General features: G+C 43.3%; 1 protein-coding gene and 2 pseudogenes across 1 annotated transcript; all 3 read left to right on the top strand.

Moving 5' to 3' along the window:
* The first annotated feature begins 1,519 nt into the window (after nucleotides 1-1,519).
* On the top strand, nucleotides 1,520-6,130 carry LOC117977393 (fatty acid-binding protein 5-like; annotated as a pseudogene).
* A 1,816-nt stretch (nucleotides 6,131-7,946) lies between these two features.
* Nucleotides 7,947-14,178, top strand: CCT8L2 (chaperonin containing TCP1 subunit 8 like 2). The gene has a single exon (XM_055105550.2). The coding sequence runs from the start codon at nucleotides 8,151-8,153 to the stop codon at nucleotides 9,822-9,824; it is 1,674 nt and encodes a 557-aa protein (XP_054961525.2). The 5' UTR covers nucleotides 7,947-8,150; the 3' UTR covers nucleotides 9,825-14,178.
* A 3,562-nt stretch (nucleotides 14,179-17,740) lies between these two features.
* On the top strand, nucleotides 17,741-19,909 carry LOC117977394 (calcium-activated potassium channel subunit beta-3-like; annotated as a pseudogene).
* The last annotated feature ends 5,441 nt before the right edge of the window (nucleotides 19,910-25,350 follow it).

The following is a 25,350-nucleotide window of genomic DNA, read 5'->3' as shown; positions in this document are numbered from 1 at the left end:
ACGATGATCTATTCTGTGCTTTCCATTAACTATCGATTAGTATATGGGAGTGAAAAAATTCTAGATTTGAATAGGGGGGAAATAGTAGGACCTATCAACCATTTGTGAAGGATTGGAGTAAAGTATCGTTTAATAAGCATCTACTTTGGGCCTGGCGTTAAGAGGCACACTCTCATCTTGATTTCTTTTGATCTTCACAATGTAGTTTTAGTGTAAGGTAAAAAAAAAAATAGGCTCCTTTTCCAGCGATGTTGTTTGCTTTCCCTTCTAGTAGCTAGGATGTTAACTTTAAACTGTGTCTTCTACTTGGGCAAAATACACACACTTTGATTCCCAGAGCCTATTCTAAATGAAAGCATAATTTTTCGAAATGGCTGAAATGAGGAATAACGTCAGATAGTCATTTGAATACCTTCAGGGTTTAATCCCTGCTGGCTCTTTCAAATTTACTAAATTTATAACCAAAGGAAATTTGGGATTGAGGAGGAGGCTGGCATGGTAAATGCAAACTAGAAATTAAAAGTGCCTGACGATTACACATAGAAATACAACATATACGTGACTAGTGATAAACATATGATGTGATCTAGTGAAAGTTTACTAAGTACAAATTTGAAAGCACCCTTTCTTTTTTCATTTTTGTCAGCACATTGTACTTTAAATAAAGTGTGCTTTCAAAACTGGATTATTGATCCAAATGTTTAGCTGTGTTCCATACTGAAATTAGATAGGCACTTCCACGGTGAGTTTCACATGCACAAAATTATACATCAGGATAATTTACTTCCATACGCTTCTCCAGCACTTCCGAGAACTTAAGTGTCAGTGGATACAAATTGCAAGTCACTCCTGCTGGAGAGTTCACAAGAAACAAAGGGTACTAAGAGCAGAAAGGTGAGCCGAGTGAATGGAAGGGTAGAAACAGAGGTTTTGTGCAGGGATGCTTCTGGATAGATGAAGATGATGCAGGTAAGTAAACTCAGCCTGAAATCTCCATTCCTTTGGCCACTATGAGCAGGGAGTTGGGATCTGTTTTAAGAGAACTGATAGCAGTCTCCTTGGCATGAAGTTATCATGAGCAGAGCAAATCAAATATAACCCAGGATGCTGAGGAAGGATTCAAGGAATACTTATTCAACATAAATAAAGGTTTTCCAGAGGTTTTTCCATCTCAAGTCATCCAAATTACACAGCTCTGAGACCACAGTAGCAAAAATCTAGGAGGCAGGGAGCTGAGGTCCGTCAAAATTACGAAAGCAAAAAGGCAGGAGCATCTGAAAATAGTACCAAATACAATAGAAAAATATTAGAATGTGTACTTTCTAATAAGTATACATGTTAAATATGGGATTTTAAATTTAGGTAGATGTGTACTAACCTGTTAACCAATCATCTGCAAAGGGTTGAATTACGAGGGACTTTTACTGTCTAAAATATTTGAATATTTCAAAGCACATGTAGTAATCGTTTAATCATATATATATATATGTAGTTTTTAATGGGGAGGGAATGAGCATTGTTATCTGTGACAAAGAAAAACCAACATCTCAGGAAAATTTAGGCAAGGAAGATTCTCAAAGCATCTAGCAAACAAGTGACAGTGAATAAAAATTCATAGTCCAATATTCATTCTTACTAATTGAAGGCCTATAACATGTCATTGATATTGTCTTTATTTAGAATGCACAGGTTCACTACTAAATGTTGTCTCTCTTGTTTTCCCATAAATTCCTCAGGGCTTTTTAGGAACCAAACTTTCACAATTATAGAAGGACCACTGAAAGCTTAAATTTTAGATCTTAGAATTTTTGTGTTCATATTGTTATTATTAAAGTTGCACTGTAGGCTGGGCACCGTGGCTCATGCCTGTAATCCTAGCACTTTGGAAGGCCAAGGCGGGTGGATCACTTGAGCTCAGGAGTTCGAGACCAGCCTGGGCAACATAGTGAGACCTCCGTCTCTACAAAAAAATACCAAAGAAAATTAACCAGGCCTGGCTGGGCGCGGTGGCTCACGCCTGTAATCCCAGCACTTTGGGAGGCCAAGGCAGGCGGATCATGAGGTCAGGAGATCGAGACCATCCTGGCTAACACGGTGAAACCCTGTCTCTACTAAAAATGCAAAAAATTAGCCGGGCGTGCTGGCAGGTGCCTGTAGTCCCAGCTACTCAGGAGGCTGAGGCAGGAGAGTGGCGTGTACCCGGGAGGTGGAGCTTGCAGTGAGCTGAGATCGCACCACTGCACTCCAGCCTGGGTGATGGAGCGAGACTCCGTCTCAAAAAAAAAAAAAAAAAAAAAAAAAATTAACCAGGCCTGGTGGCACATGCTTGTAGTCCCAGCTACTTGGGAGGCTGAAGTGGGAGACAGTCTTGCTCTGTCACCTAGGCTAGAGTGCAGTGACGCGATCTCAGCTCACTGCAACCTCCACCTCAAATTTGCCAGGCACGGTGGCTCATGCTTGTAGTCCCAGCACTTTGGGAGGCCAAGGCAGGTGGATCACCTGAGGTCAGGAGTTCGAGACCAGCCTGGCCAACATGGTGAACCCCCATCTCTACTAAAAATACAAAAATTGGCCTGGCATGGTGGCGTGCACCTGTAATCCCCACTATTCTGGAGGCTGAGACAGGAGAATTGTTTTAACCCAGGAGGCGGAGGTTGCAGTGAGCCGAGATCATGCCATTGCACTCTAGCCTGGGCAACAAGAGTGAAACTCTGCCTCAAAAAAAAAAATTCATATTGCTATATAAGTTATTTCAGTAAAGTATATCATGTACCTGTTTGGTGGAAAAGTTAAAGGAAGAAACCAGGAAGGAAACAAACAGAACAGTCATCTTCAAAAGTAATTTGTGTTTAAGAATGTGAGGCTTAAGTAGATGTTTTGCAGTACATTTTATATAGATACAAATCTTGCCCTCTAGGGGTCTATACTTTAAGCCTGGCAATAGTAGTTAACAAGGATAAACACAAAAGGACAAGTAAGCAACTAGAAAATAAACATGGAGGCCGGGCATGGTGGCTCATGCCTGTAATCCCAGCACTTTGGGAGGCCGAGGTGAGAGGATCATGAGGTCAGGAGTTTGAGACCAGCCTGGCCAATATGGTGAAACCCTGTCTCTGTTAAAAATATAAAAACTAGCTGGGCGTGGTGGTGCACACCTGTAGTCCCAGCTACTCAGGAGGCTCAGGCAGCAGAATCCCTTGAACCTAGGAGGCGGAGGGTGCAGTGAGCCGAGATTGTACCAGTGCACTCCAGCCTGGGCAATAGAGGCAGACACCACCTCAAAAAAAAAAAAAAAAAAAAAAAAAAGAGAAAGAAAGAAAAGAAACATGGAAAAACATACAAATAGAAAGACTAAATATTTACATCCATTGTGTACAAGATCATAGTTTTAAAAGAAATGCATCTGTGGATTCAGGGGGAAGGGCAGCAGTGGGAGAAGTCATAGCAGACAACCATATCTATTCAGAAGAGGGTGACAGAACACATTCTGCCGGCAAGTATCATAAACTAGAAATTTTCAGGCCAGGCACGGTGGTTTACACCTGTAATCCCAGCACTTTGGGAGGCCGAGGTAGGCAGATCACTTGAGGTCAGGAGTTCGAGACCAGCCTGACCAACATGGTGAAACCTCGCCTCTACTAAAAATACAAAATTAGCCAGGCATGGTAGCAGGCACCCGTAATCCCGGCTATTCTGGAGGCTGAAGCAGGAGAATTGCTTGAATCAGGGAGGCGGAGTTTGCAGTGAGCCAGGATCATGCCACTGCACTCCAGCCTGGGTGACAGAGTGAGACGCTGTCTCAAAAAAAGAAAGAAAAGAAAGAAAGAAGGAAGAAATGGAATAGACAGCCCTATTCATCACCCTGCAGGCTGAAGCCTAAATTCCTTGGCTTGACTCACTAGGTCCCGGAGAGCCCCTGCTACCCTCTGGTGAACGTGCTCATCTCTTCCCCAGCTTTCCTTCTCACCTGACCACCAGTTTTCAGAACTCCTTCCAGTGGGCTACAAACCACCAGGCTGTCCCATCGCCCTTCCCCTTTCCACGAGGCCAATTCCTACTTTTTCTTCAGCTCTTGCTTTAGACCTCTGCCCTCCCTGAGAATGGCTGTGTCCCCCGAAATGCTTCTGCCAACCTCGTGCTTTCCCCACTCACAGCTCTCATTGCCTGTAATGAAAGTGCCCAGATTAATGTCTGTATCATCCCTAAACCCAGCGAAGATGGCAGTAGTTATCTGCCTTATTTCCCCTATTCAACAGCAGCTCAGTGAACAGTTGTAGGGTAACTGAAATGAATATGAAAATGTAGGTTAGGTGTTAGAAAAAGAGCTAAGAGGATCCTTTATAGGAGTGTTTATTTTATTTTATTTTTTGAGACAGGGTCTCACTCTGTCACCCAGGCTGGAGTGCAATGGCACAATCTCAGCTCACTGCAACTTCCACCTTCAGGGCTCAAGCAATCCTCCCACCTCAGCCTCCCAAGTAGCTGACTACAGGCACACACCACCACGGCCGGCTATTGTTTTGTATTTTTAGTAGAGACAGGGGTCTTGTCATATTGCCCAAGCTGGTCTTGAATGCCTGAACTCCACCTGGCTCAGGCCTCCCAAAGTGCTGGGATTATAGGCTTGAGCCATGGCCACTGGCCAGTAGTGTTTATTTTATTTATTATTTATTTATTTATATTATTTATTTATTTATTTTTTGAGACTGAGTCTCGCTGTATTGCCCAGGCTGGAGTATAGTGGCGCAATCTTGGCTCACTGCAATGTCCACCTCCCAGGTTCAAGAGATTCTCGTGCCTTAGCCTCCCGAGTAGCTGGGATAACAGGCACCCACCATCACACCTGCCTAATGTGTTTATTTTTTCAAAAAAGAAACTGTATCTTTAGAGAAAATGTATACATGCATACTTTGCTACATTTTTGTTGATTGTTACATTTTACATTTGTATAACAATACAGGCAAGTCATCTTTGCACTCATAACCACATCTTTTATGGAACATCAAGCCTACTCTGAGGTACAGGCTTTCAGAAGCCTGAATTTGGAGGACCATGCCTGATCCAAATGGAGTCTCCAGAATCAAAAGTGCTCAAAATAATCATTCATGGTTCTCAGACCAAATAAGATCTCCTTAGAAACATTTCTCGACAGCACGCTGCCACGCTGACGCAGACCCCGCTCTGCGCGCCAGCCCCCCTGCACCCACCATGGCCACAGTTCAGCAGCTGGAAGGAAGATGGCGCCTGGGGGACAGCGAAGGCTTTGATGAATACATGAAGGAGCTAGGAGTGGGAATAGCTTTGCGAAAAATGGGTGCAATGGCCAAGCCAGATTGTATCATCACATCACTTGTGATGGCAAAAACCTCACCATAAAAACTGAGAGCACTTTGAAAACAACACAGTTTTCTTGTACCCTGGGAGAGAAGTTTGAAGAAACCACAGCTGATAACAGAAAAACTCAGACTGTGTGCAACTTTACAGATGGTGCATTGGTTCAGCATCAGGAGTGGGATGGGAAGGAAAGCACAATAACAAGAACACTGAAAGATGGGAAATTAGTGGTGGACTGTGTCATGAACCATGTTGCCTGTACTCGGATCTATGAAAAAGTACAATAAAGATTCCATCATCACTTTGGACAGCAGTTAACTAAGAGAATGACCAAGCTCAGTTCAATGAGCAAATCTCCATACCATTTCTTTCTTTCTTTTTTTTTTTCATTACTGTGTTCAATTATCTTTATCACAAACATTTTACATGCAGCTATTTCAAAGTGTGTTGGATTCATTAGGATCATCCCTTTGGTTAATAAATGAATGTGTTTCTGCTTAAAAAAAAAAAGAAAAAAAGAAACATTTCTCAGGCCGGGCACAGTGGCTCACAGACCAGGCACAGTGGCACATGCCTGTAATCCCAGCACTTTTGGGAGGCTGAGGCGGGTGGAAACCCTGAGGTCAGGAGTTTGAGACCAGCCTGACTAACATGGAGAAACCCTGTCTCTACTAAAAATACAAAATTAGCCGGGCATGGTGGCACATGGCTACTCAGTCCCAGCTACTCAGGAGGCTGAGGCAAGAGAATTGCTTGAACCCGGGAGGCAGAGGCTGCGGTGAGCCGAGGGTGAGCCGAGATTGCGCCATTGTACTCCAGCCTGGGGGACAAGAGCGAAACTCTGAAACTCCATGTCCAAACAAAAAAAGAAACATTTCTCTGAGCCAAGATAATGTTGAGGAGGAAATGATTACAGAATAGCATATATGTATCATGATCTTAGGTAAAATGGTGTAAATCTATAATTATGTATGCATACAATATGTGCAAAGTAGTAGTAATGTTCATCAAGTTGTAAACAGTGGTTATCTCTGGACTAGGATTCCAAATGACCTTTTCCCTATTTTTTTTGAGACAAGTCTCACTCTGTTGCCCTAGCTGGAATGCAATGGTGCAATCATGGCTCACTGAAACCTCAACCTCCTGAGCTTAAGCAATCCTCCCGCCTCAGCCTCCCAACGTGCAGGGATTACATGCATGAGCCACCACGCCCAGACTAAATATGTGTTAAACTAAAGCAGAAGCATCATTACCCGAGTAGGCTCTATAGGAGGAAAGAGGAGACAAGTGAGGAAAGGAGAGAGAATGAAAAAAAGAGACTTAAATTGTAAGCATTGAAGGTTAGGATGGGAAGGCGATTTGCATTTAAACCTCAGGACCCCATTTAGGCTTCTACCTCCCTGACCACTGGGAGGCTGGTTGCTTTTCACCCCTCTGGGTTCACTTCTATTTGTCTGTGAGCTGTCAGCATCCTTCCCCCCTTGTCTTGCCCTGCCTCTGCCAGGGAGGCAGAGTTGGGAGTCATGGCACAGGCATGCACGCTGTGCAGCCTCCCACACCTGCACCCTGAAAGACCAACAGACACCCTAAGAAACCTGATACACAAGCACAAACTGATAAGATACCCAAAAAGGCAAAGGCAGACAGCAAAACATGGCTAATATTACACAGTACTGCAAGAGAAAGTAACACCAAAACAAAACAAAACACAGACATCATCTCTCAGTTCCTTCTCAAATAAAAAAAAAGGCCAGGTGCAGTGGCTCACACCTGTAATCCCAGCACTTTTGGAGGCCGAGGTGGGCGGATCACTTGAGGCCAGGAGTTCGAGACTAACCTGGCCAACCATGGCCAACATGGTGAAACCCCCCTATCTCTACTAAAAATACAAAAAATTAGCCGGGCATGGTGGCTGGCGCCTGTAATCCCAGCTACTGAGAGGCTGAGGCAGGAGAACTGCTTGAACCTGGGAGGTGGAGGTTGCAGTGAGCTAAGATTGTACCACTGCACTCCAGCCTGGGCAACAGAGTGTGACTCTGTCTCAAAAAAAAAAAAAAAAAAAAAAAAGGGTGGGTGAGGTGGTGGCTCATACCTGTAGTCCTAGCACTTTGGGAGGCCAAGGTGGAAGGCTCTCTTGAGGCTAGGAATTCGAGACCTGCCTGCACAACATACAGAAACCCTGTCTCTACAAAAAATAAAAAAACTAGCTAGGTGTGGTGGTGTGCGCCTGTAGTCCCAGGTACTTGGGAACCTGAGCAGGAGGACTGCTTGAGACCAGGGAGCTGGGCCTGCAGTGAACCATGGTTATGCCCCTGCACTCCAGATAGGGTGAAGTGGGTAGCTTTTCACTTGATCTCCTCATTGTCTCTTATGTTTAAACAAGTCTCAGACCTGGTGCAGAGGTGCATGTACCTCCATTGCTGGACAAGGCCTGACTTTTGCCTGCTGGTAGGGCCTCCTCAGTTCTAACCAGCCTTCTGTGACCTCATTCTCTATCCTGGTTCCATTTTCCACTTTGTGACTTCATCAGTTAAAGATCCCATTTCAGCCATCAAGGTTGAGAGGCCCCAAGACCCAGTTCCTTTACAGAATCAACCCTGGGGTGGCTTTAGGACTGTGCTCTTTGGAGCTCATCCTTGGACCCACAGTGGAGCGCTGGTCCGTGCTGATGTCTTCAGATACCAATCAATGGGCATTTGGCTCCTTGCTTCCACTGACCTCTTGAGTACTTTCAACGATCGGTGTCAGGGGTGCCCCAGCTGCTGTTTCTAGAGCATCTCTGCAACCCACGGTGGCCTCTCCTCTCTCTGCGGGCCATGGACAGCACAGTCCCTTCAGCCCTGGAGCTGCCCCAGCGGCTGGCACTGAACCCAAGGGAGAGCCCGAGGAGTCCAGAAGAGGAGGAGCCCCACCTGCTGAGCAGCTTGGCTGCAGTCCAGACCCTGGCCAGTGTCATCCGGCCTTGCTATGGCCCCCACGGCTGGCAGAAGTTCCTGGTGACCATGAAAGGAGAAACAGTGTGCACGGGGTGTGCCACTGCCATCCTCAGGGCCCTGGAGCTGGAGCACCCAGCAGCATGGCTCCTCCGGGAAGCAGGCCAAACCCAGGCAGAGAATAGTGGGGACGGCACAGCCTTCGTGGTTCTGCTGACGGAAGCCTTGCTGGAACAGGCAGAGCAGCTGCTGAAGGCCGGCCTGCCTCGCCCACAGCTCCGGGAGGCCTACGCCACGGCCACTGCAGAGGTCCTGGCCACACTGCCCTCCCTGGCCATCCAATCTCTGGGGCCTTTGGAAGATCCATCCTGGGCCCTCCATTCTGTGATGAATACCCACACCCTGTCCCCCATGGACCACTTGACCAAGCTGGTGGCCCACGCCTGCTGGGCTATCAAGGAACTAGACGGCAGCTTCAAGCCTGAGCGTGTTGGGGTGTGCGCGCTGCACGGGGGGACACTGGAGGATTCCTGCCTCCTCCCGGGGTTAGCAATATCTGGGAAGCTCTGTGGGCAAATGGCCGCAGTGTTAAGTGGTGCCAGGGTGGCTCTCTTTGCTTGCCCCTTTGGTCCTGCCCATCCAAATGCACCAGCAATGGCCCGTCTTTCTAGTCCTGCTGATCTAGCTCAATTTAGTAAAGGAAGCGATCAATTACTAGAAAAGCAAGTAGGCCAGCTAGCAGCTGCAGGAATTAATGTGGCAGTGGTGTTGGGGGAGGTCGACGAGGAGACCCTCACACTGGCGGACAAGTATGGCATCGTGGTGATTCAAGCTAGGTCTCGGATGGAGATCATTTACCTGAGTGAGGTGTTGGACACACCTCTGCTGCCTTGTCTGCTCCCTCCCCAGAGGCCAGGCAAGTGCCAGAGGGTTTACAGGCAGGAGCTGGGAGATGGTTTGGCTGTGGTATTTGAATGGGAATGTACAGGCACACCTGCCCTCACTGTGGTTCTCAGGGGAGCCACCACCCAGGAGCTGCGGAGTGCAGAGCAGGCCGTCTACCATGGCATTGATGCCTATTTCCAGCTATGTCAAGATCCCAGACTGATTCCAGGAGCTGGGGCCACAGAAATGGCTTTGGCAAAAATGCTTTCTGATAAAGGAAGCAGATTGGAAGGGCCCAGTGGGCCTGCATTCCTAGCATTTGCCTGGGCCCTGAAGTATCTTCCTAAAACCTTGGCAGAGAATGCAGGCTTAGCTGTCTCAGACGTGATGGCAGAAATGAGTGGAGTGCACCAAGGTGGGAACCTCCTAATGAGTGTGGGAACTGAAGGGATAATAAATGTGGCCCAGGAAGGGGTGTGGGACACCCTAATAGTCAAAGCCCAAGGATTTCGAGCAGTGGCTGAGGTGGTGCTACAGCTCGTGACTGTAGATGAAATCGTAGTGGCCAAGAAAAGTCCCACACATCAGGAGATCTGGAATCCTGACTCTAAGAAGACAAAGAAACACCCACCTCCTGTGGAAACAAAAAAAATCCTTGGATTGAATAACTAGTGATACCCTCAATAAAACAGGGATTGCCAAGAAGGGAACAATCACCCCAAAAATGAATGTTTGCCTTTATTCCATGTTTGGTACTTGATTCACTTTCTTTAAATAAAAACATGAAGGAACATAAAATTTCTTTTCATGCGCTTAGTTCCTTTCCAGTTCTCGACTTTTTTTGATTTTTTTTGAGAGACGGAGTCTTGCTCTGTTGCCCAGGCTGGTGTGCAGTGGCGTGATCTTGGCTCACTGCAACCTCCGCCTCCCAGGTTCAACCGATTTTCCTGCCTCAGCCTCCTGAATAGCTGGGACTACAGGTGCGCGCCACCACGCCCAGCTATTTTTTGTATTTTTAGTAGAGATGGGGTTTCACCATATTGACCAGGCTGGTCTCGAACTCCTGACCTCATGATCCTCCCGCCTCAGCCTCCCAAAGTGCTGGGATTACAGGCGAGAGCCATGGTGCCCAGCCAGTTCTTGACCTTTTCATTTTGTGTTTCTGTCAGATGCTCTTCCTTTCCTATGGTAAGAGCAGGATTCAATTCTATTAAGATTTTTAAACTGAGTACCTATGTGGGCTTTGGGCGTGCAAAGCACAGTGCAGCAATCTCTTCCCAACTATTTGAGCATTCCCTGCATGATATTCTGACATATATGGACTTATGTCTAGATGTCACTTTAGGAGTCTGAAAACATCAGTTGCAGCTTACAAGAGTGGTCAGTCCTTCCCGTTGTGGTTATTTGAAAAAAAAGAAGGGACTATCATCTTAAAGCACACAGAGAGAGAGAGAGCAGGAGAAGGAGCTGCTGTGGTGGCAGGCAGAAATGTAATTAAAAAAAAAAATCCTTGCCTGGCAAAGTGGCTCATGCTTATAATTCCTGCACTTTGGGAGGCTGAGACAGGAAGATCGCTTGAGTCCAGGAGTTCAAGACCAGCCTGGACAACATAGTGAGACCCTGTCTCTACAAAAATAAAAATTAAAAAAAATTAGCCAGGCGTGGGCCAGGCATGGTGGCTCAAGCCTTTAATCCCAGCACTTTGGGAGCCCAAGGTGGGTGGATCACCTGAGGTCAGGAGTTCAAGACCAGCCTGGCCAACGTGGAGAAACCCCATCTCTACTAAAAATACAAAAAAGTAGCCAGATGTGGTGGCACATGCCTGTAATCCCAGCTACTTGAGAGGCTGAGGCAGGAGAATTGCTTGAACCCGGGAGGCAGAGGTTGTGGTGAGCTGAGATGACGCCATTGTACCCCAGCCTGGGCAACAGGAGCAAAACTCTGCCTCAAAAAAAAAAAAAAAAAAAAAAAAAAAATTAGTCAGGCTTGGTGATGCATACCTGTAGTCCCAGCTACTCAGGAGGCTGAGTGGGAGGATCACTTAAGCCCAGGAGATCGAGGTTGCAGTGAGCTGTGATTGTGCCACTGCACTCCAGCCTAAGAGACAGAGCAAGACCCTGTCTCAACAAAACAAAACAAAACAAAACCAGCAAACATCCTTGGCATAGATAGCAGAAGATAAGAACACATACCTTAGGACTATACTAAGGTTGTTGTGTAGGTGAGGAGAAAGCTGAGGGTAAGGGGAAGGGCTAGGATTGGACAACCTTGGGCATTAAAGAAGGGGTTTGAGCAGAGCTGAGTGGGTTCGGCACCTAATACCCAAAGCTTTTTCCACTTTTTTAACATCCAAGTTACTCTAGGAAAAATCAGAACCTATGGGACAGAATCTAGGAGATAAGAAGGTACAATCTTTTAGAATCATAAACGTAAAAAAGCTTTAGGCATATGCAGAGAGAATGAGACTCAAGAAACCATTGTCTTATAGCACACATATTAGCCGCAACACAGCAAAACAAAATTTTATTTATTTATTTATTTTGAGACAGTCTTGCTCTGTCACCCAGGCATAGTGACTGGTGTGGCCCAGGCACCAGTGCAGCAGTGCAGTCTCAGCTCACTGCAACCTCTGCCTCCTGGGCTCAAATGATTCTCCTGCCTCAGCCTCCTGAGTAGCTGGGACTACAGGTGTCCACCACCATGCCTGGCTAATTTTTGTATTTTTAGTAGAGACGGGGTTTCGCCATGTTGGTCAGGGTGGTCTCAAACTTTGGACTTAAGGTGATCCACCTGCCTCGGCCTCCCCAAATGCTGAGATTACAGGTGTGTCCCACCCCAATTTGCTATATCTTGATTTTGTCTAGAATCTAAGTATCCTCTTTAATGTCATCTTTAAGTGTCCTTTTTTTTTTGAGATGGAGTCTCACTCGCCCAGGCTAGAGTGCAGTGGCATGATCTTGGCTCGCTGCATCCACCTCCTGGGTTCAAGTGATTCTCCTGCCTCAGCCTCCCAGTAGCTAGGATTACAGGGGCCCGCCACTAAGCCAGACTAATTTTTTTGATTTTTTTTTTTTGAGATGACATCTCACTCTGTCACCCAGCCTGGAGTGCAGTGGCGTGATCTCGGCTCACTGCAACCTCCACCTCCCGGGTTCAAGAGATTCTTCTGTCTCAGCCTCCTGAGTAGCTGGGACCACAGGCGTGCGCCACCATGCCCGGATCATTTTTGTATTTTTAGTAGAGACAGGGTCTCACCAGAATGGCCAGGCTGGTCTTGAACTCCTGACCTCGTGATCCACCCACCTCAGCCTCCCAAAGTGCTGGGATTACAGGCATGAGCCACTGCGCCCAGCCAATTTTTTTGAATTTTTTGTAGAGACGGGGTTTCACCATGTTGGCCAGGCTGGTCTCGAACCCCTGACCTCAAATGATTCACCCGCCTCGACCTCCCAAAGTGCTGGGATTACAGGCATGAACCACCGACCCCAGCATAAGTGTCCTCTTTAGTTGTCAAAACATATGACTCAAACATCAAGTTGTTTTTTTTCTCCTACTGACTATGGAGAAGTTGACCAGAATTTGACCTCAATTTGGCCAGATCCAGATTCTTCTTCTGAGGTTACAGGATCAAGGTCTCCTAGCATGCTAGGTCTCAATACTCAAAGGCTTTGTCTTTGGAGTTGGCTACATATTTCTCTTCCAAGATGAGCTGTTTGCTTCAATTCCAGAAGCTGTTGAATTTCAGAAATGACAATTCCTGGAGTACATTTTCTTTTTTTTTTTTTTTTTTGAGATGGAGTTTCACTCTTGTTGCCCAGGCTGGAGTGCAATGGCATAATCTCGGCTCGCCGCAACCTCCGCCTCCCAGGTTCAAGCGATTCCCCTGCCTCAGCCTCCCTAGTAGCTGGGATTACAGGCACCTGCCACCACGCCCAGCTAATTTTGTATTTTTAGTAGAGACGGGGTTTCTTCATGTTGGTCAGGCTGGTCTCGAACTCCCGACCTCAGGTGATCCGCCCGCCTCGGCCTCCCAAAGTGCTGGGATTACAGGCATGAGCCACTGGGCCCGGCCATTCCCGGAGTACGTTTTCTACAAGAACTTGTAGCTGGTGGACTCATCCCAGACCCCTTCCAGCTTTGTGACACTGCTTTACTGTGCTCCAGGTTGATCTAGCAACCAGAGAACAATAGCCACAATCCGGAGAAGACGGGAGGAAAATGAGAACTGAGTCCTGGGAAATGAAGGAGATGAGAGGCTGACTTGGATAGTGGAGGCTGGGACTGAGCCTTGGGAACTGCTCATCCATTTGGGCTATACGTAGGCCAGTCATGGTGGCTCATTACCTCTAATCCCAGTAGTTTGGAAGGCCAAGGCAGGCAGATCGCTCGAGGTTAGGAGTTTGAGACCAGCCTGGACAGCACACTGATACCCCTTTTCTACAAAAAAATGAATAAATTACCCAGGTGTGGGGGCGTGCACCTGTAGTCCCACTTACTCGGAAGGCTGAGGCAAGAAAATCTCTTGAACCCAGGAGGCGGAGGTTGCAGTGAGCCGAGATGGTGCCACTGCACTCCAGCCTGGGCAACAGAGCAAGACTCCATCTCAAAATAATAATAATAATAATAATAAATTAAAAAATAAAAATTAACTGGGCATGGTGGTGCACACCTGTAGTCCCAGCTACTGGGGGGCTGAGGTGGAAGGATTTCTTGAGCCCAGGAAGTCGAGGCTGCAGTGAGCAGTGATTGGTCCACTGCACTCCAGCCTGGGTGACAAAGTGAGACCCTTTCTCAAGAAAAAAAAAAAAAAGACTTCAATCTACAAAAACATTGGAGTTCTGATGAAGAGAAAAGGGTATCAATTCCAAACTGTGAAAAGAACTGTGAAGAGAAGATTGAAAACAAAACAACAGAAAAGAGTTGTCATAGTTTGCCAGTCCTTTCTCTACATGGGCCAGCCTCTTCTCATGTGTATTGAGTTGTTTCTCCAGAGTCTTTATTTATTTATTTATTTATTTTTGAGATGGAGTCTTGCTCTGTCACCCAGGCTGGAGTGTAGTGGTGTGATCCCAGCTCATCGCACCAGTAGACAGGTATGACAGATATTCCAAAAGTAGCTGAGTCACCTTTTCCCCTGAAACATCAAGCATCCCCACCCCCACCCCCATCCCCCCGCTGCAGGCTAAAGATCCTCTTTCCTAACTAAGGAGGAAGAGGAAGAAGGTTAGGGTAAGAATGAGGGAGATGGTGGTAGAATTTCTGAGAGGGATGCTACTTACCTCCCAGTGGGTTCCAAGGAGTGAGATGGGGGAAAGGACAATTAGAATCCTCAACAAAGTTTGGGGGTCTGAGAACAGAGGAGATTCTCTGCTTCCAATCTGGAACCCTGGGGCCCCGAGGAGTTCCCTGTGCCAATAGGGCAGCAGAGCTGTAGAGCAGGAATGGCTGAGGCCTTGGGCGGAGATTGGCCCCGGGTAGTTGATGGGATGTTCGAGGTGCCGAGCAGCCTCAGAGAACAGCCAGGGTCCCCCATGAAGCAGCAATCATGAAGCCCCTGAACCTTAGGGCATTTCAAGGTCATGAGAAAAGGTAGGATTGTAAACTTTAGCTGAGGCTTGAGAAAGACAGAAAATGACCTCAGACCACAGGACACCAAGATGCTGCATCAGCCCGTGGACTGGAGGCTAATTGTCGGGTGAATGAGAGAAGGAGGTGAAGGAGAAGATCAAGAATGGACTTGGTTGAGGTTTGGGCTGATCAGGAAAAATCATAGAAGGCCAAAGTTTACCTGGAATTGACTAGATTAAGTATTTTACCATCAGGCAGAAAAAGGGGGCTAGAAATAGAAATACTGAGATGATTTAGTTATAAAAGCATAGCACGAACACTTCCCACACATTGGAGTGTAGGACTTAAGAATTTAAACTCTTGGCCTAGCGTGGTGGCTCATGCCTGTAATCCCAGCACTTTGGGAGGCCGGGGCAGGCAGATCACCTGAGGTCAGGAGTTTCAGATCAGCCTGGACAACATGGTGAAACCCTGTCTCTAATAAAAATACGAAAATTGTCCAGGTGTTTTGGTGGGTGCCTATAATCCCAGCTACTCAGGAGGCTAAAGCAGGAGAATCCCTTGAGCCTGGGAGGCAGAGGTTGCAGTGAGTCAAGACCCTGCCACTGCACTCCAGCCTGGGCAACAGAGCAAGACTCCGTATCAAAAAAGAATTTAAACTCTCTACAAATCTGAATTTTCTTTTTCTTTCTTTTTTTGTGTGGGGGGAACAGAGTTGCTCTTTCCCCCAGGCTGGAGTACAGTGGCACAATCTTGGCTCACTGTAACCTCCACCTCCTGGGTTCAAGTGATTCTCCTGTCTCAGCCTCCCGAGTAGCTGGGATTACAGGCACTTGCCACCATGCCTGGCTAATTTTGTATTTTTAGTAGAGATGGGGTTTCACCATGTTGGCCAGGCTGGTCTTGAACTCCTGACCTCAAGTGATCCGCCTGCCTCTGCTTCCAAAAGTGCTGGGATTACAGGTGTGAGCCACCACACCTGGCCAAATGTGAATATTGAGTAAGGACTTCAGACACTGTCCTCTGTGTATTACCAACAGGGTTTGACACTAGTAATTGCAGCACCACATAAGAAAGACCAGACGCTGGTTAGCAAAACAATGGTAATCCTCTGCAATGCAGCACATGTTTGAGAAGCAATTTTATACAGTAGACAGGGTGGAAAAAATGGCTCTTTGGAAGTTTTCTTCTAACACACAGAATGCACCAGCAAGGAAAGGTGGATCCTGGCAAGTTCAGGGGACATATGCCTCTCTATAGTGAAAAATATTTTCTTTCTTTCTTTTTTTAGATGGAGTCTCCCTCTGTCGCCCAAGCTAGAGTGCAGAGGCGCAATCTCGGCTCACTGCAAGCTCTGTCTCCCAGGTTCACGCCATTCTCCTGCCTCAGCCACCAGAGTAACTGGGATTACAGGCCTCCGCCACCATGCCCGGCTAACTTTTTGTATTTTCAATAGAGACGGGGTTTCACCGTGTTAGCCAGGATGGTCTCGATCTCCTGACCTCATGATCCACCCGCCTCAGCCTCCCAAAGTACTGGGATTACAGACGTGAGCCACTGCGCCCGGCTGAAAAATATTTTCATATCCAGGTCAACATTCATTTCTTAAAACATCTTAACACATGTCCTCTGCCTCCTGTGTCCACAGACTCCAGAACCCTAGCATTCCAGAGTCCCCCTTTCCTACTGTGGCTGCTCGCCTCTTGGCAGGCACCCCAAGTTCTGGACTAGTATTTCCCCTACAGAAGAGAACAAGATCAGCCAATCTCAGACTTCCCTATGCAGATGCAAAATATTATGTTTCCTATTTCATTCCTAGTCAGTCACTTTGATTGCAAACCTCCTTCTATTTCAATTTTATTACTGTAGGTTTCTTTTTGATGTTGTTGTTGTTGTTTGTTTTTTTTGAGACAAAGTCTTCCTCTGTCACCTAGGCTGGAGTAAAGTGGCACAATCTCAGCTCACTGCAACCTCTGCCTCCCGGGTTCAAGCGATTCTCCTGCCTTAGCCTCCTGAGTAGCTGGAATTATAGGCACCTGTCACCACGCCTGGCTAATATTTTTGTATTTTTTGTAGAGACAGGGTTTCACAATGTTGGTCAGGCTGGTCTCGAACTCCTGACCTCAGATAATCCACCCGCCTGGGCCTTCCAATGTGTGGGATTACAGGCATGAGCCACCGCGCCTGGGCTAGTATCTGCCTGTTTCTTTTCTTTTCTTTTTTTTTTTAAGACAGAGTCTTGCTCTGTCGCCCAGGCTGGAGAGCAGTGGTGCGATCTTGGCTCACTGCAACCTCAGCCTCCCAGGTTCAAGCGATTCTCCTGCCTCAGCCTCCCGAGTAGCTGGGACTACAGGCACGTGCCACCATGCCTGGCTAATTTTTTGTATTTTTAGTAGAGACCGTGTTTCATCATGTTAGCCAGGATGGTCTCAATCTCCTGACCTCATGATCTGCCTGCCTCGGCCTCCCAAAGTGCTGGGATTACAGGCATGAGCCACCGTGCCCAGCCTAGTATCTGCCTTTTAAGGCTTTATGAGGATTTGTCCAGAACTTCACACAGGAAGAGCTCAATACATGCTTATTATTCTTTTATTATTTTCATCAATATTATTAATCCTATGGTTGTGTACCACAGAACAAATATTTAAGCAATAACATCAAAATAATTTCAGAAAACTAAATGGGCTAGTTAATGTATTTTGTCGAACCTAAAACATCACCATTTGTGAGATTTTCCATTATTTTATTTACTTATTTATTTATTCTGTCACTATATTGGCCAGGCTGGTCTCGAGCTCCTGGGCTCAAGCGATCCTCCTATCTTGACCCTTTAAAGTGCTGGGATTACAGGCATAAGCCACTGCATCTGGGCATGTTCCATTATTTTACGGACTATTAAAGAAATGTTTTCAAATAATAGCAAGATGCCATTGATTGCAAAATACATATTGATTTTAGTTATATTAAAATGTAAATACTAAAGTGCACTTTAGAATTGATAAAATATAGTATTTGGGCCAGGTGCAGTGGCTCATGCCTGTAATCCCAGCACTTTGGGAGGCCAAGGTGGGCAGATCACTTGAGGTCAGGAGTTGGAGACGAGCCTGGCCAACACCCTGTCTCTACTAAAAATACAAAAATTAGCTGGACATGGCGGCTGAGCGCCTGTAATCCCAGCTAATTGTGTACATAAGCTCATAACTGCACCAAAATGTAGAACGAAATTTTCTAGTAAGTGAAGAACATTTTTTTTTTTTTTTTCAAATTGAAGCATTCGGAGAGAAGAATCAACCTGCACTGCCATCCACACAGATATCATGGACGACTGGCTGGACTGTGCCTTCACCTGTGGTGTGCACTGCCGCGGTCACGGGAAGTACTCGTGTCTTCGGGTGTTTGTGAACCTCACCCATTCAGCTCAGAAAGCTCTCCTACATTATAATGAAGAGGCTGTCCAGATAAATCCCAAGGTATTGTAAAGTTTAAAGAGTTCTTATGACAGCAACCCTTCCCTGCCAGACTGTCCCTAGCAGGGTACATAAATAACCCAGGGCTGTCTTTAGGGATAAATCTATTTTTTTGGAGTGAACATTTTTATAGTGATCAAATCAGGATAAATGAAGCTTTCTTCTTGGTGGAGAAATGGGGTATATAGAAAGGAGAGAAATTATTCCAATTTCACAACTTGGTGTCTGGAATTTATAGGCTGAGCCAATGAGTAGTCATGTGTGGGGGGTCTTTCTTTTGGAGATTCCACTCCGCGCCATATAACATATGCTACAGTGTACTCACAGTCTCCCTTGAATCAAGCGAGTAATTTTTCTTATCAAATAAATGTAAAGACTATTTTTATTTTAATAAGTTACACAATGGGTTCGTATGATTTAACGAATTATAGAAATGATCCCTGAAAGTATAGTCTTTCATATGATTTAAAATCTATATTTATACCTAACTATAAAAGTTGAGTTGTGTTAGATTAGTTGACATGTTACACTTTACTGTCTTTAAGCATCAATTTCAATCTGATGACTTTTGTTTTCTATTTTGGATGCAATGATTTTTAAGATTTCAAACAGTTTGTAGGCCTTTAGCACAGTACCTCAAGGACCTAATGGATATGGTAAAACCTCAAGCTTTTTTGAAAAAAGTCACCAGCTGACAGGGCTCCCTTCTCCACTGGTTCTGTCTCCCAGGAACCAAAGTCCAGGTGGGGCTCCCTGTCTGTGAGTCTAGAGCAAAAGCCTCAACGTGCTTTTCTTCAGGGTAATATTTTGCTACAGGAGATCAAGACAGAGACCACAGAGGCATTACTAGGCGTTGAAAGCTCATAGTAAGGCTCAATACATTTTTGTTCAGTGGACAAACGGATTCATACTGTCCAAGAGTCCAAGAACCTGCATGTAGGGAGGAGTCATATTCCTTATGAAGTTGGTCACTGACTCTCCTGCAATGTCATATAAACTAAGAATTCTCTTCCACATCCTTGCTTAATGACTGGAAATGGCCATTTCACTGTGGCCCTCCAATCACCCTTTCCCATGAGCTATGTAATATTTTACCACCTTCTAAGATTGAAACTACCCACTAATAACTTCAGCCTGAAGCTATTTCATAATTAAAAACTGTTAAGTATTTGGTATTGGTGACAGTGCCTTTATCTTTTTCCCTCTTCCATATTCCTAGTGCTTTTACACACCTAAGTGCCACCAAGATAGAAATGATTTGCTCAACAGTGTTCTGGACATAAAAGAATTCTTCGATCACAAAAATGGAACCCCCTTTTCATGCTTCTACAGTCCAGCCAGCCAATCTGAAGATGTCATTCTTATAAAAAAGTATGACTAAATGGCTATCTTCCACTGTTTATTTTGGCCTTCACTGACTCTGCTAGGTGGTGCCCTGATTGTTGGCATGGTGAGATTAACGCAACACCTGTCCTTACTGTGTGAAAAATATAGCACTGTAGTCAGAGATGAGGTAGGTGGAAAAGTACCTTATATAGAACAACATCAGTTCAAACTGTGCAGTAGGAGGAGGAGCAAAGGAAGGAGCAGAAAAATCTTAAGACGGTGGCCAAATTAAAGGGCTGGCCTTCAGATGTCTGTGATTTCTGCAACTGAGGACCTAATTATGCCTGTCTGCAAACTAACAATGTAAAAAGTAATAATTAAAGTATCATATTTTCATGTGGGAAAAAATTTAAAAGCCTCATTTTGTATTCTATTTATTTCTATAAATACATACAAATTAACCATCTTTTCTAATCCCAATCTCTTTCCAAATGAGCTAAGGAAGCACTTTTTGTCCTGTATAGCAAAATGAGTTCAAGATATTCTTTGCCTAATTTCAGCTCTAGCTAGAACCAGTCAATATGGAAATAAACAATGAGGGTATCTAACCTACTGAACACTGAACCATCAGCCTAACTCTATGCAATATAGTCATACTAAAATATTTCTCATAAAAAAGTTCTTAACAGTTCGTTCACTATACGAAGATAAAAATCTGGTAGAAAACTTAAGAAAACATGGACCTAACATATTTATTATAGTTTTTTTCTTTTTTTTCCTTTTTGAGATGGAGTTTTGCTCTTGTCGCCCAGGCTGGAGCACAGTGGCGTGATCTTGGCTCACTGCAACCTGTGCCTCCTGGGTTCAAGCAATTCTCCTGTTTCAGCTTCCTAAGTAGCTGGGATTACAGGTGTGCACCACCACACCCAGCTAATTTTTGTATTTTTAGTGTAGACAGGGTTTCACCATGTTGATCAGGCTGGTCTTGAACTCCTGACCTCAGGTGATTTGCCCGCCTCGGCCTCCCAAAGTGCTGGGATTACAGGCATGAGCCACTGCGCCTGGCCTTAGTTTGTTCTTTACCAGTCTAGACAGCAGAGGAAAGCTGCTGCCTAGAAAATTCACTAAGTTTAGAGTTACTAGTATTTAGCTTTGTCATGTACCATGTAATTTTTCTTTCAGTAACATTTTTCTAGTTAATGAAGCTTTTCATAAGCTCATTTCACTTTGTGCACGTTCTGGTGGGAAAAATGGGCCAGAAATATGAAGAAGCTATACTGGATTTCAACGTTCATCTCAGATGATCCACATCGTATTAGGCTGGTGCAAAAGTAATTCCAGTGTTCGCTGTTAACTTTTAATGGCAAAAAACCACAGTTATTTTTGCATCAACCTAATAGAAAAGTCCCACATGGATAGTCAACAATTGTCTGTACTTTAATTAATGAATCAACCGTGGTTATTAAATGATGTCATAAGGCTCTCAACAAATGCTTTCCAGATTGATTAAGCCGAATCTGTGAGTGGAAAAGAGATTTTGGTCTGATTTTCCAAAGTGCCTCAAAGTATCTTTAAAATTGTATTATACTCAAAAATCTTAAATTATGGACAGTAGAATGAGACATTTGAAGCTACTTTTGTATGTAGATGTAATCAAACAAAAAACTGATTCTAAGTCAGTTTAATCCCTTTTAGCAGTTAATTTCAAGACACATATTACTAAATTAGCTGAATACAGCAATATTGACTTGATCAGTAATGAATAATCTTGGTGTTTTCCTTTCTAGTGTGCAATGGTGGAAAGAACATGTGTCTCAGAGTAGGATTTATTTGACTTTGTAGGCCATAATCACAACTTTGGGCAAGTAAGCTAACCTGTGTAAACCTTTCTTTTCTCATCTATAAAATGGGGATAACCTGTTCTTTCACGCAGTTATTTTATGGAATAAGCAAAGTAGGGCATGTGAAACACTTTAGCTTAGCTTCTAGCATCTAGTAGCGGTGCTCAAAAATGTTAGATCATTTATTTAACAATCTGCTAGGTTATAACATTCAGTGAGCCTTGGTACTTTTCATTGGACAGCTGGTATAGAGGCTAGGGATAGGGAACTGCAGTTCATTTTCCATGCCCCTACCCGAGTTCTCTTGGCTAAATGTGATACGTATTTAAGGCCCAGAACCTGCTGTTTAAAAGGTTGTGGTAAACTATTTTGTACACCAAAGACTTCTCTGTAATAAAGTATATAAGTACACATGAACATTTTATATGCACGCACATTTTAAATCATCTGCACACTGAGATTCTACACTTTTCTCAAGGGCACATCTCTATTCCGTTTCTTTGTAAATTTGACTTCTACCTAACAATATGCAATTGCTGGGATTTTTTTTCCCTAACAAATTCAAAACTGCTAATTTAAAATGTAACGTGTGTGTTTCAATTACCACAGTTTTCCATTTAGATAGGAGCTACCTGAATCATTCCAGCAAAGAGAGATATTATCCCTGGAGAACAAAGTCAATTCAAAATTATTTAAACCATTTGGCAAATAAATAAAATTTAAGTAATTATTTGCTTAATTGCTCAGAAATACCAAGTTGTTAATGCCTATGTGCATTAATGGTCAAAGAAAAGCCCACACTTACCTTTTGGAATGTTTATGAGAACTGAAAGCAAAACCAGTTTGCTTCTAGCCTAACTTCATTTCTAGGTTCTGATCTTCAAATGACTTGGAAAAAAGTCCACTTACCTATTGCATATACATACATACATACATACATACATACATACATACATACATGTATATACATATATTTCTTAAAATACAAGCTTATAATTCTTTATGCTTAAAGGAAGTAAATATTTAAACATACATTTCTTTAATATTCATCACTTTACTGGGGCAGAAAAATTGGCTTTTAAGGTATAATAGTTTCAGATTTTCAATCAAGTATTCTTAGTCATTACTGAAAAGAACTCAAATTCAGCTAAATTTTGATTTTAGCAACACTGGCTTGCTTTTCAAAAGGAATGGCAAAAGAGAATTATCACAGTTTTTTGCTTATGTAGTACACTAAGGATTGTTTGGACACAAGTCAAAGTAATTTTTCTTTTTTTTTAATAAACAGCGTGATGTTACAGACTGCAGAGTTAAAGAAAAGCAGACATTGACAGTTTCTGATGAGCATAAACAGTAAGTGCAGTCACAGGCCAAACTTCTTGCTAGGAACAGACTGGGAAGAGGTCTTAAATTTAGTGATACTGTTATTATTCTGTATTCTCAATATAATAACACATGCATCTTGCTGTGTCAAATGCTTTCTGGGCCATCATTAAAAGGACATTAAAAATGTTTTTCTTCTAATGAATGCACTATACCACAGGACTTCAATTCACTGAATGACAAAATATAGAGAAATAAACTTGCTACAATTAATGGGGCCAAAAGGGTGGTTCGAATTTCTTGTTAAAGCTTCCAGGTGAACATCTGATGTGTTAGTAGTCTTCTTTTGGTAGTGCCACATTCCCCAAGGTATTAAAATGTTATGCCCCAAAAGGGTATATTCTTTTAGATTTTATTCAACCCAATTAGGTCTGAGGACTGAATCACACTGAAACCATTAACTTCATTTGAAACTCAAAACGTTTTTGAAATCAGATGAAGGCCAAGTTCTCCAACCACTCTTAGGAACATAAATTAAATTGAACAAGGGACTTTTAAAACTGAAATAAAAACAAAATTAAATAAAAATGAAATAAATAGATAATGATTTTGGAAATTCATACTAGAATTAAGTTTAGTCTAATTATATTTTAATATGAAGCAGTGAAGGTTTTCTGCCTCCTTGCTAACCTAGAAAAATTGACAAAAATAAGAATACCCAAAAGTATACATGGTTCTTAGCATAACCACAAAATTATTGTAGTGACAGATTAAATAAGGTTGCAGATAGATTCATAGACTTTAACTGGCTAACAAAATACATTTAAAAACCTTTTTCTGTACTTACCTACATGAGGAATGGAGTACACTGTTGGTAGAAAAATCATTTACCTAACTACTATATATGCACAAGGGACTAATTTTTTTTCTCCACTAAAACTCATATGTAGTTGTGTAAAAATTAAGTCAGAAAATTTCCTCATGGCTCACACCTGTCACTTTATGCTAACTAGCAAGGCTGGAATATCAACACACCTAAAATCAAGCAGAAGAAATGGTGCTGCACTAATAAAAAGGAGGTGCAAAACCTTAAGTGGAATAGGTGCATGAAGTTTATTTAAAGACTAACATCCCAACTTGGGAAACTCCTAATAAATTCTAAACTCTTCCGAATTTTAGAACCTTGATATTTCTTTACACCTTTTATAAAAGATGCCTCTTGACTAGGGCTAAGCAAGCAGTGTGTACACAAACAGAATTGTGTGCAAGTATACACACACCAAATGCACTAATAATGAAGAGAGAACAAAATGAATTTCAAATGCCGAATTCGGAAACCTCCTCGAACTATTGCCTTTTTCAAATGGCTGGACCAACGATTAAACTTCAGCCAAGTTTTTTTCTTAAGGTCTTCCATATCATTAAAAACAACGCATGCCAACTCTGACTTTATAAATCTAAAATTCAGTGATCTGCACAGTTTCTGAGCTTGAAGTATTGAATTGTGACTCATCTATTTTTTTTCCCATTTTCCTTCTGAGGTAGAGTTACCAATCCAATTTTATCAGGACCACAGATATTTTGAGATAAACCCCATAATCTTTTCATACAGTAAAAATAATTTTTATGAAAATAGAAAACAGGCTTCCCAGGCCATGGCACATAGATATATTTAAAATTTTTAATGTAATAATTAAAAATGGTATTGTTTATATTTATAAAACAGCCCAGCTGTATTATTCTGTCACCAAGAATTATTAATTGAGGATGCTGTCAATGCTGAATTTTACAGTTCAGCCTTCACAATCCCATCCATGATGAAGAGTTGATTCTCTTACGGTATACAATATACTCTCACAACTTTCAGCCTTCTCTTAAAGACATGCCCCAAATGAGCAGGATGGATATAAAGAATGTAAATTCATTCAAACTCCTCCCTGTTCTGCCCCCTCCCCTCACATTCCCCTCTTCTCAAAAACATCTGAAGTATGAAAGTTGTCTTTAAATAGTAAAAGCACCACAATCTATTAACACCACATATTATCTTTAAGCTTAAATATTTTAGTGATGTCTTGGACATCAAAATAATTTCTTAAGGTGGACTCTTGAGTATGTGGGTCCAGTCCAGGTCTGCAGTTTGTGCAGACATAGAAAAAAGAGGAACTTTAAATATTCAGAAAAAGTTAACAGGCTAGCTTTAAAATACTGCTGGAAATTAAATTTCTTCAGAGTTGGCAAGCATGGGCTATTGATCAAAATATGAATTAAACGGATTTACATCATTAAGAAAAAAACAAATCCATGTTATTGTGCTGTGAAATTTCCATGATGCCTTTCAAATAGGCTGCTCACAATTTTTTTTTATAATTCTAAATCACTCGATTTTTGATGGAAAAAAGAATACAGACGGACTGTGTTTTACCTATGTGAAAGTCACCAATCCATTTAAAATAAAATCCAAGAGGGCATATACAGTCTAATCAAGTCATCATTTTCCTGATTAATAAGAACTACACTTTACACAAAATACTTTATCAGCAGCTGTTTTCATCAAAAAATCAGTAGTCAGTTTCACAGTTAAAAAAGTTACACATTAAAATATTTTACAATTCATTATATATTCACCAGGTTCCCATTTTCTAATGGGCTTTTAATATAAAGCAGAATAGAAGG

Source organism: Pan paniscus, chromosome 23 (genome assembly GCF_029289425.2).
Source record: "Pan paniscus chromosome 23, NHGRI_mPanPan1-v2.0_pri, whole genome shotgun sequence".
Lineage (NCBI taxonomy): Eukaryota > Metazoa > Chordata > Mammalia > Primates > Hominidae > Pan > Pan paniscus.
Note: the sequence above shows the minus strand (reverse complement) of the source record. Positions and strands in the feature narration are given on the sequence as shown.

Coding starts and splice junctions, on each gene's coding strand:
- CCT8L2 (XM_055105550.2), top strand. CDS start 8,151: ATGGACAGCACAGTCCCTTCAGCCCTGGAGCTGCCCCAGCGGCTGGCA.